Source organism: Tursiops truncatus, chromosome 3 (assembly GCF_011762595.2).
Source record: "Tursiops truncatus isolate mTurTru1 chromosome 3, mTurTru1.mat.Y, whole genome shotgun sequence".
Taxonomy (NCBI): domain Eukaryota; kingdom Metazoa; phylum Chordata; class Mammalia; order Artiodactyla; family Delphinidae; genus Tursiops; species Tursiops truncatus.
This window is the reverse complement of record NC_047036.1, coordinates 105,689,570-105,702,127: the sequence shown is the minus strand read 5'-3', so window position 1 is coordinate 105,702,127 and position 12,558 is coordinate 105,689,570. Positions and strand designations below refer to the sequence as shown.

The window sequence follows — 12,558 nt, the reverse complement described above, 5'->3', positions numbered from 1 at the left end:
GTAGGAGCAGTATTTATTAAATTTTGACCAGGGACTCTGGATGTTTGTCTAATAACTATGCCACAAAACAGACATTTCTTAAACCACATGTGGCTCTTAAAAGTTCTCATCACAAAGAAAAAAAAATTTTTCCCTTTGGTATCTATAACAGATGATGGATGTTCACTAAACAATGTGGTAATTATTAAAATATATATAAGTCAAGTCATTTTATGCCCTATTAAACTTGTACAGTGTTGTATGTCAATTATATCTCAATAAAAATAAAAATAAATCACACATGCTCAGTTAGCACCATATGGCTCTATGTGCTAAGGTGGACTAAATGTTTCATATTAATGTGAAAAATATTTGAATTTTTAGAAACACTAACAAACCTGTTCAACTCCAAGTTAATTTCTTTTGGACTATTTAATCTTCATTTATTGTAACTAATGCTCACTCTTAGACAAAAGTTGGACAACAAATCTTACTGTCCATTGTGATGCTGAAAAATCACAGCAAGCAAGTGGTCTAGGACATCCTCAGTGACTCAAGGTTGTGGGTAACAATCTCTGAACAAAACCAAACTTTGACACACATTTTCTATCAAAATGAATTTCTTTCAAAGAGTAGCTTGAAGGCCATTCAATTTAAAATACAAACTACAACTACGAGGTAGAAAAATGAACACATTTAAAATTTAATAAAGTCTGAAAGGTAATAAGCTCCAGTTTTAAACAGTTTTGTGAAGTGACAATGTGATGGTTAATTTTATGTGTCAATCTGGCTGGGCCCTAGAGCCCAGATATGTGGTCAAACATTATTCTAGATGTTTCTGTGAGGGTGCTGGGCTGAGATTTACATATAAATTGATGGACTATGAGTAAAGCAGATTGCCCTCCATAATTTGTGTGAGCCTCATTCAATCAGCTGAAGGCCTAAATAGAACGAAGACAGACATCCCCTCTCCAACAAAAGAGAATTCTATAGTAGATAAGCCTTCACATGTGAACTCAGGCCATTCCTGGATATTCAGCCTGATGGCCTTCAGATTAAACTGCAGCATCCCCTCATTCCTGAGTCCTCAGACTGCTGGTTCACTCTTGAATATTTTGGGCTTCCCAGCCTCTGCAATCACATGACTCAACTCCTTCCAATTATTCTTTCTACCTATGTACACTTCCTATTGGTTCTGTTTCTCTGGAGAACCCAGACTAATACATACATGATACAAGGTAAAATGCAAATCATACCAAAAAAGGTCTTGTATACAAAATATATAAAGAACTCAAAGCTCAATAGTAGGAAACCACAATAAAATAAACTCAATAAATACCCTCCAAAACACTGGGCAAAAGATTTGAGTATAGAAAGAAAACTATTCAGCAATTACTCTTCAGAGTTCATCTGGTATGATTAGCAAATACTCCAGAATCCTTTATTTGTCAGAGCAGTAAGCTACCTACTTCTGTACACTCACTTAACGGTTTATTCAAAGACACCTTGTATAAAATTCTGAGGAACAACTTTAGGAATGCTATGGGGTGATGATGGATCCAAATAGATTCAACATCCATTTTAGTTATTGTTCTAGGAAATATATCCTAATACCCTGGTTAACAAATACACAACAAGGAATCTGCCTGTTAACATTCAGTAAATTTCCTCTATTCCGTTGCCATTATGAAGCCATACAGGAAAAGGCGAAGTGACAAACATGTAATCTTCAGACCATAATTCGGTACTATGTTATCATTGTGACTGATCACTTGAATACGTTAAACTTTAAAATCAAAGACATGTAGCTCTAATTCTGCAGCAGACAATTTGGGAACCAAGTTAAAGTATTTTTAATCATTAAAGACTGGCAAAATTGAAAGGTCACCAAATGAGTCAAAGAGAAAACCCAAGCCAAATTATTTTACAATTACTTGCCAGATTCACGTTTGAGTTACTTGTGGTGCATAAGTAGTGCTTTACTGAACTGAAAACACAATGTTTATGTTTAAGTCCAATAACTCATAAGTTATAGAACTGCTTTTATTCTTTTTTTTTTTTTTTTTTTTTTTTGGCCATGCGGCATCTTAATTTCCCCAACCAGGAATCGAACCAGTGGAAGTAAGGAGTCCTAACCAGTGGACTGCCAGGGAAGTCCCAACTGTTATAGAACTGCTTTTTACAGCTTCTTCAAACATTTCACTGATCTGAAAAACTACAATTTGAAATAATTTAGCAATAAAAGGAAAGAACTACAGAGCTGAAATCTAATTTACAACTCCTTGGTTGATAATGATAGGAACTGATAAAGTTATACAATGGGCTAAACAAAAAAGTCTGACGATCAATGATAATCTGATTTTTTACCAATACAGAGAGTACTTTCTGTCACTTACAAGATGTGAAAAATGTTAGTGTTTCCTCACTTCCAATGGTTTGGTTTTACCTATATACAAAAGTGAGGAGGTCAATTATTTCAGAGAGAAGGAAAAGATACCAGTATGTGAAGGTAATTCTGACATATCGCAGACATTTTTAAAAGGTTTACCAGTAGAGTTTGCATAAAATTAATTTTGTTTAAAAAAAAGGCTGTTTCATTTTTGCATAATGCAACATCAATGTTGTATGACATCAGACAATGTATTTCAAAGACCATGGTACCATGCCTAGCAGTTAGATCTCAAAAAATAACTGTCACTATTATCTGAACATAAGCTCCAAGAAAATAGGGTCTTGTCTGGCTTGCACTGTTACAAACCCAGTGCCTGACACAAAGTGCTCAACAATTATCTGTTGATTGACTGAAATACAAGGAATATAAAAATTTGATCTTCGTCACTTATGCAGATTTCTACTGACTTTAGATTCTCAGAACTGCCCATCACAAATTTGATGTAGCCTGGGCTTTTATGTGAAAGTGTACTGACCTCAGCTTTTAATACTCCAAACCAGAAAGTGGTTGAAGAACTGTTCCCTTCTATTGCTCAGTTCACATAATACACTATAATCTACAAGCAGAATTTACATTTCCATCTTATAAAAGGTTGCCTGTGGTTGTCTTCTATTTCACAGATGAGTTGATATTCAGAGGTTAATTATCTGAGAACAGAAGAGACTCTGGTCTGTGAAATCTAGGAAATGCAGACCTGAGTGACAGTGGCTGCTGGCCAGCACCATCTAAGTTGCAGAACCTGTTGCACACGGTCCAAGGAAATTCTGTAAAATCCAAGATCTCAAGGACACTGGGAGGACTTGCAGAACAGGAAAGAGCTCTGGGCTCCCAGGTGCAACAATCTGTAGAGCCTGAATATGTGTGCTAGGGCAGGGAGTATGCCAGTGACTCCATCAGCTAGTTGCTGGTGCTAGTTTTATTCTGTAGAGGCAGAGGGCCTAGGGGATGGTTCTCTAACCTGCCACCAGTAGCTTTAAATAGCAACCTCCCATATTACTATAGTCTAATCAAGACTGAAACTCAGAATCTTGTATTTTCTAAGTTTTTACTTTTTTTCCCAGAAACCCTGAATATTTCCATATTATTTTTATCCTAGACTTCATAATTGGACACTATTACATTTGTTCACAAGTTGACAGTTAATTTATATTTTTAAAAAAACTACACTTTTCGGGCTTCCCTGGTGGCGCAGTGGTTGAGAATCTGCCTACCAATGCAGGGGACACGGGTTCGAGCCCTGGTCTGGGAAAATCCCATATGCCGCGGAGCAACTGGGCCCGTGAGCCACAATTACTGAGCCTGCGCATCTGGAGCCTGTGCTCCGCAACAAGAGAGGCCACAATAGTGAGAGGCCCGCGCACAGCGATGAAGAGTGGCCCCCACTTGCCACAACTAGAGAAAGCCCTCGCACAGAAACGAAGACCCAACACAACCATAAATAAATAAAATTTAAAAAAAAAAAAAAACAACTACACTTTTCTAGATTGGTACCTGTTTAATCTCTAAAATGTACTGTTAAAGCCAACGTTAAGGCTATTTAGTAACATTAACTAGCTGTGGCATAAATCACACAACACTAGGAAAAGTACACATTTCACACACTTACATGGAGTTGGAAGTACATATACCTCACAAAACAAGAATAAAATATTATTCAGTGTTAATATAAAAATACATGTCATAATTCAGTTAAGAGTCAAGATAAATAAAATTAAAATGTCAAGCACTACCTCAAAATAGTTCTTTATATTAATAACTACGCACTCAAGTTTACAAAAGGGCTCTTAAGACAGAAATTAGTAAAGAGAGCAGCCACAACCTCTCAGCAATATTTTGAGTAAAATACTTCCTTGTTAATGCCCTTAACAGTCAACTTTCAGTCCACAGAAAATTAAGATGGGTCTCCAGACATCTCTGTTCCCGTAGTATCCCTCCATTTCTCCTATCTAAGTCTTTGTACCCTGACCCTCCAGATAGCTCTAGCTCTACTGCTCTCCTCTTACGCAGCCCTTTCAAGGAAGGAAGTCAAATAAAGTCCTCAGTGGTTGGGCTAGAGGGCATCCAATGCAGGCACCCTTGGTCCCATATTACTAAAAGATAAAAAGCTTATTGTGAAGAACAGCAAATAAACTGCATCTATACATTAAGTCTCTTAAAGTTTGTTTTAAACCATAATTCCCTCTCTCTGTTTTTTGCTCCTTGTAAAGTTTTATTGAACAAGGATTCCTTGTTCCAGAGAGATTCCTAGTCTGGCATTTGCTGTCGTCATCCTACAGTGTCATTTAGTAAGTTCCTCTCTCCCCTGAATACTCTATGCTTCCTGAAGCTATAGGCATGATGTGATTCATATTCGATATTTCACAGGTAGTCTTATTAAGTAAAGCATTTACAAAGTTGAAATATTCCCTTTTCTTCTTCACTTATTTTGTAGAAAAATTACCCGAACGATAAATCTCTTATCAATTTTTTGCTTACAGTGAGTTCAGGTAAGGAGTTTTCACTCAGAAAACTTGATTCACACTAGATTCTTTATCAATTTTCAAAATAAGTTTTAGTTCTCTAGCATTCTTCAAAGGTGAAAATGACATTTTTGTGTGTGTGTGATGTCTGTGAACCTAGGGATTTTATGTTCTCATTTAAATCAGTTACTATTAGTAGTAGTATTGCTGTTCTATCCAAATTTAAGTCAGTGTTAGTTTCTTCAAGTTGGCTCCTTGGTCCTTTTGACATGAAACAAAGTAGGCTTTGTTACCTTCTTTACTTTTTGATGTGGAAAGATGTCTAGACTTCTCTAGTACATTTCCTATCCAGATCTGGAATCAATGCTTTCTCCAAGGTTCCCTGGTTCCTTTGAATGGAAATACACAATGTGGGCACTCAGGGTGTTCACTGATACTGGGCTGGTCATTTGTTACAGGTGATATTTGTGGACAGAGCTAAGAAATATATACTTTTGGGATAAAATGTATGAGTCATACTGATACTTTCAATTTAGAACCATGAATACAGAATACAATGTAATCTCACCAGTTTTATACCTATATCTACTTTCTCCCTTGTGGAAATACCGTTTTTCCAAGAAACCAAAATAAATCCTGTTAGGGATCTCCAAGTCTACAAAGCCGATGGAGAGGAGACACAGGGGTTTACATTTATTGCAAGAATCTCCAGGAACTTTCACTGCAGACGATGCAGCTCATTTATTATTCTATAAAGGATTAGCCAGCTTTCTAACATCACTAACTGATCTAAGGGAAAAATGAATGCCTTCTAGCAAAGCTTCAAAGCATTTGGTCACTTCTTTAAATTAATGGCTTTCTCTTTTTCTATAGGTTTCATTATTTCAGCAAATGTATTTACTTTGTCATTTATGAACAAATGATAACAGAATTCCAAATTGTATAATCCAATTTTTTTTTCTCTATAGTCAGTTACTCTCTGTGAACTATCATTTTGAGGGAACTCAGGCAAAACTGCAACAACATATGGTACTTTGCTGGGACACATCTTCATGCACTCCATATTCTCATACTTCCTTGGTGTCCAGGACAGAAAACTAGATACAAGTCTCTGAGGTATTCATAAAAATATATGAAAACTACTGGTAGTATTGAAACATGAAATGGTTTTTTAGTCACAACGCAGGAAAATCTATACTTTCCTTAAGTTTGCACTCACACAGAGAACAGAATGGGGTTTGTGCTGACAGTGGGTCCATGCCCCACTCCCCTTGAGGCTTACAACCTAGATTTGAAGGGCTGAAGACAAGGAGAAATTTTATGATTTGCTGATCCTCTCAAATACCTAACACAGCATCCCATTTCTCCCCCTATGTCCATTCCCCAATAGCAGCAGAATGAAATGAAGCATGGGGCACCCAGTTACATAAGAAACCAAGAATCTCTCAGCACTGTCTGATCAATCGTTGGATATAACCACATCTTGGACCCCAATTTGCTCAACCCGGATTCACGTACATATAAAACTTCAGCCAGCAGTGATGCATGCTCAGCACAGTCATAACTACAGATGTGAGCTACCAGCTTCCCTTAGGGCCATAGTGATCTGAATTCTCTGGTATATAAAAAAATATGAAGACGACTGGGGAAAAATGAAAAGCTCAATCCGGTTCTCTCTTTTTCCAAGTACTAATGCAGAAAAAGCAGAAATTGCATGTATATAATGTCAAATACAGATCTTCAAAATAGTTGAGGCAGATGGAACAGGTAGATTCTTTTCTCACTTGATCTGCTATGATGAATTTACAGAAGCTGGTATACATTTTCTCTTCTTTCCCTTAGGATCTTCCCCTCACTCCAGCTGAATGATGAGTTTTTGTTTGGAAAATGGATTTCTTTTCTTCTTGTTCTCAGGGGTCCCAAGGCCATTCTCCTGGTGTCCTGGGTGTTCTCCCTGGGAAGAGTAAAACCTCACAAGGCAGGTCTTGTGGGCTCCAATAAAATAGGCCTCAGGGTACCCAGAGAAGAGAGCTAGAGTTGAGGGCATGGATTCAGAGTCCCAGGTGTAACTCACACAAGCTATTAGACCATGAGGACAGAACTCTGCCTAAGTTTCCTTCAGTGGGGAGGAATGAGGTTACACCTGTTCAATACTGACCAAATGCAGGATGCACACCACTGATCCAAGGGCTGAAGCCTGGGAGAAGGCAACAAGGGGTGCCTTGGTGGAGAAGAAAGCCAGTTAGAAGCTCCATTCTTGTTACCAAACACACTGACCAATCTGAAGCATACATGTTTGTGTATGGATCAACTTAAAATTTTATATTCAAAATATTAGTTAAAAAGTACTTGATAGCACTTTCTTGCCTATATAGAACCTGATATGTTGCTTCTTTAAGGTAAAAAATAACTAGAGATATTTTAAAATCTCAATTTATTTAGTGTCAGTAATCCAATGCTGATGATGTAAAAAGACTGAATTTACCTCCTCGTACAAATCCATTAGTAGCTATTGCCGAAGTAGACAATCCTGTGATAGTTGTCACAACAGTGGCCATTATTATTACAAGGACTGACAGACCTTTAGCGAAAAAGAAAAGAGACTTGAGAATACTTACACTCTCATTTAAACCTGCCACATCTAGAACTGGTTAGTCTAAGTATACTGAATTTACATTACAACCTATAAATTATCTTACTTTTATCTCATATTAGATCAAATCAGAATTATGAAAAAAGTGACATTAAGAGAACAGTCTGATACAAAGGAGAACATAATGTAGAATGATTCCAACTGCTTGAATTTTATGAGGTTCAGACTACACATGCACACAGCCCTTTCCCTATTCATTCTCAAATGAATCAAGCAGTATGTCACTTCACTTACCTATTCCAGCTTGACCCACAATCCATGACAATCTAATAAAGAGCATTACTCCCCAAATGTTTAACATACATCGTACCTAGAAAAAGAGGCCAAGTCACAGATGAAAAGTAATTAAATACACAGTAAACGCTAAACTAGCCAATAGTAGGATAACATACATTTTAAACTATAGAAGGTCCTTTCAAATCTCTTATCCCACCCTTAAAGTTTTTTTTAAAGAGCTTTATTGAGAGCTTAAATGTGAGCTAATTAAAGTATAATGTAATATACAAGTATATGTGTGTGTATGTACTTTATACACACACATTTATCTGAAGCAGAAGCAAAAGAACAAGAAAGGCACAAGGAATATTTTAAGACTTCAGCCCTAAAAAAAGGAGTTTATGTTCCCCCTTATCAATGCAAGTCAGTTTTTTACTTATTCTTTTATAACGTCTTCACTTCATGATTTCTACAGCGGATTTAAGTATTATGTAATATCTGTCAACACAAAATACCAACTGTTCACACATCTTTCGAAAACCTACTCTTTGTAAGACAGCATCCTCAATTTATTTTTACTTTTATTTATTATGCTCGTACATAGAATACAGCCTTCCAAAATAGTAAAATCTAAGAATAGGCAAACAACACAACTCAGAGCTTAAAATACACTCTACTGATTAGACAATAAAATCACTACTAGAACTGGTATTTTTCCCTCTACTTTTCCCCTAAATGTCAATACAACTCTATATTAGTGCTTCCAAAGTCCCAATGAGACTCTCTACTCCAGTCAGATCCTTAGTGCCTATTCAAACACAGAAAAAGAAAGTAAATCTGAACCTTAATCACCTAAACCTGTCTACTGAAGTGATCTCAACACTTATGTCTCCTTTATTCTGTTGCTTGTTAACATCTATACATTTCTCTTCAAAAGACAATACAGTAGCAGGAAAGGAAGCAGGCATATTTCAGCTATATTACCTGCCCAGCTTTCTTGATTGCGTTGCTCTCATCAATTTAATAGCTTCATACTTAATTTTTGAAAAGTGACAATATGTGAGATTCAGAAGAGGTTATAAAATATAACTTAGAAGTAATCAAATATAATTTGATTAAATTAATAAATATATTTACTTCACTGAATTTAATACCCACAAGGAAAGGAGGTGCAAGTATTCATTTGGTCCTCCATAACAATCAGATAAAACCATTTAAAAAAGAGAAAGCATTATCTCGAGAATGATGATATTAGGAAGATTGTATAATAAACAGAAATGTGTAACTCTAAAATTAAGTCTATAGGTACATACTAGCACACCCTTGATCCAGCCAAACTTCACAACTCCTTTACTTTCCGCGGTATATGTGACCACAGCCTCTCGGGTTGGTGTACTTTCTTCCCCGTTTGCAAAGCCATCCTCAAAAGGTTCCTGGTTATAAGAGGAAATGCGAATTATGCTTAAGAATTATTTAAAATTTAAAATCACCTGATAAAAACAAACATCACTAAATACACTTAGTGTATTTACAAGAATCAAGGGTTTCTGAATATTTTACCTAAGGACTGAGTTTTAAAAATTTAATTATCATGAAACCCATTTTAATAATTTAAACTTTTAATTACATTTTGGTGGTATCTGGAGAACACAAAGAATACTATTTGCTAAGTATAGGCTAACCAGGTCAGTCAATTCAGACCTTGTCTCTCCAGCCACAACTTTATATTGCCTGGATGTCACCCTTCCCCTATCTGGACTTTCAGTGTTAACAATATAAAACTCCTCTTCGTCACCAGTGAACAGTTTTCCCTTTATAGTCTCTGACAGCGGGACTCCGTGGATCCCAAGATTCACCCCTAACTCCTGCCTTTACTCACTCCTGAGTTCAGTCACTCAGCACTCTTCATTCTCTCCTTTCTAATTTTTCTCAGATTCAGACGTGAACTGGTTGACACAATGCATTTTCACTAGTGTTTCCTTCTAAGGCTTTTATGTTTCATGTCTGATTCTATAATTCTTAGTTTTTCTTCTTTATATTCTCTCTTTCCTTCTCTCCATGGCTCTCAACTTTTGTTCAGTCCCAACACACCCAAGGCACATGACAAACTTCCAAACCAGTGGCAGTGCCTTAAACAGATCATGAAGGGTGGAAGGGTGTTGGGAAATAGAATATGTTCTAGATCTAGAATCCTGTCCCTAACACTAGCCCCATAGTTCTTCCTCTACCCATATCTCAACAGCAGGGAACAAAGTACAGCTATATTTCAAACATTCAGTCTTTAAATGAAAAAGAGCCAACTAAATTAATTATCATTTAATCCTGAACACTGTGATCTAGATTTCCTACAATACTTTTTTAAGAAATCATTTTCAGTGGTTATACCCTCTACTGAATTCTGAATATAATTTTTTTCATAGAAATGAGCTGCAGCAAGTTCTGTGTTACAACAGAGAAAAAACTATGTAATAATCCAAACTTCCTTTTTTTCTTTGACTTCTGTTAACCAAGTAGACTCATTTAATTCCCTTAATGCATTATTGCTATATGGCCTTTCAAAGTGCTATCAACCTAGATCAGCTCTTATATTCCATATTTTTATAATGTACCTACTGCAAATTCTGAGATTTTTAAGCAAAAGAAGAAACAGTATAATAAGTTAGATGCAGTAATTTCTTTAAGTATATTTTTTTTGAAATTATTTTACCTAGGCTCTTTTAAATAATCAAATTTTAAACTAATCTCCACGTTTACGCTAAAAGACATAGCTATAACTTCAACTACATGAAATACATGGAAAATAACTCATTTTAAGATTACTAAGAACTTAAAAATGAACTTTAATGTTGACTAATTCTGATAGCTCACAAACTTTTAAAAACAGATCCTAAGAGAAATAAATCATCATAATTTCCCTTACAGCACAGTTTCATAACTACTGTCTATTGTATCAAATGATTATTGTACTTTAAAAAGGATGCCCCAGGCTTACGGCATATAAGACACTTCATAAAAATTCTGTAATCACCCCAATCTTCTATACTTTTTAAAACCGCCTTACTGAGCTCTTATTCACATACTCACCCATTTAAAGTGCATATTTCAATGATTTTTAGTATATTCACAAAGTTGTACAATTATCACCACAGTCAATTTTAGAACATTTCCATCATCCCAAAAGAAGCTCCACACCCGTGAGCAGTCACTCTCCATTTCCCCTTTTCTGAAGCTCCTGGCAGTTACTTACTGACTTTCTATCTCTATGGATTTGCTCTTCTGATATTTCATATAAATGGAATAATGCAATCATACACATGTGGCCTTTGTGTGCGGCTTCTTTTCCTTAGCATAACGTTTTCAAGGTTCATCCACGTTATAGTACATATCACTCTTTTTTATTGCCAAATAATATTCTGTTGTATGGATATACCCCATTTTAAAATCTGTTCATCAGCTGATGAACATTTGGGCCTATTCTACATTTTAGCTATTATGAATAATGCTGCCGTGAATATCCGTGTACAAGTTTTTGTGTAGACATGTGTTCTTCATTTACCTTGGGTATATACCTAGAAGAATTTCTGGGCCATGAAATACTTTTTGCAATGACTATTTCTGGTTGTCTTTCCCACCTCTTCTTTTGTATCAGTCTGCAGACTGTCACTCCTCATTTTAGTCCATGTGTCTATTTTTATCCCTCTTTCGTGCTTAGAATTTGGTATAAACATGGAAACCAGTAATAGGTAACCGTGTGAGAAATACGTACAAACAGGAAAAAATGTAATCGGGGCCTGTGTAGCTCAGCAACCCACTTTGGCTTTACGTCCACTGTTGTTTATGTTCTATACAGTAGGACATCACTGATGAATTCCCCCAACGCTGCCCCCAAAAAAGAAAAAAAAGAGAATTGATGGCTCAACTGTTCAATTATTCAAATAAAGCCAGAACAAAAATGTTTGCCTATTAACTCAATCAACTTTAAAGTAGACAGAAGTTCCTTAGATTTCACTCTAGGATATTTGGTGCTCTTCAGTTATAAAATAACATAAAATATTATATAACCTGCAAGTATTACAGGAAAATATAATGCCTATAATAATACACAAGAAAATACAATGCCTATAATTATACACAGAGAGATATTTCTATTCCCATCTCTATTAAAAGAAAACTAAAGATGTGTGTACTTAATAGGCTACTTTCTCCAAGGCTAAATTCTGATGTGCATGTCTTTTTAATAATTCAGAAGCAGGCAGGCGTCTTAATATTTTTGCTGTATTTATTAGAATTCCACCTGAAAATTGAAGATCTAGCAATAATTATACCGTTTCCACAATACTATGAACAACTATATTCAAAAAACACCGTAAGATTTTTCTGCATGTATAACATATTTTAAAACAAAAATGAATCCAAATAAAATTTAAGTTTAACTTCCTTATCATGTTCCAATAGCTCTATTTTAAAAAGTGTTATTAATCTTTAAAATACAATTCAAAAATTAAAATGAATTGAGTATGTTATTTTTTATATTTCAATCAACAGATTTAAGTTAAATAAAATTGGGTTTATATTTATTTCCTGAAATAACAGGAAACCAAGGTAGAATACATTTTGTTTCTATAAATACATTAGTTTCAGAGAAATAAGGAAATTGTTGAGTATGGCGTTTTATCTACACACACACACACAAAATATTGTATATAAATCTTATTACCAGGAAAATTTCACATATACAATTATGAACTATAAATTATACTGATAGAAAAGTACATAAATAAAATCTTCAATCTACCTAC

At 35.4% G+C, this 12,558-nt stretch overlaps 1 protein-coding gene across 1 annotated transcript in view; it reads right to left on the bottom strand.

Moving 5' to 3' along the window:
- Window positions 1-12,558, bottom strand: part of SLC12A2 (solute carrier family 12 member 2) — a 108,481-nt gene that overhangs the window by 71,093 nt on the left and 24,830 nt on the right. The window contains exons 2-4 of the mRNA XM_019924344.3: window positions 9,073-9,192; window positions 7,778-7,853; window positions 7,376-7,471 (exon numbers count right to left, since the gene is read on the bottom strand). Coding sequence (XP_019779903.1) covers window positions 7,376-7,471; window positions 7,778-7,853; window positions 9,073-9,192 — 292 coding nt within the window. The remainder of the gene's footprint in view (window positions 1-7,375; window positions 7,472-7,777; window positions 7,854-9,072; window positions 9,193-12,558) is intronic.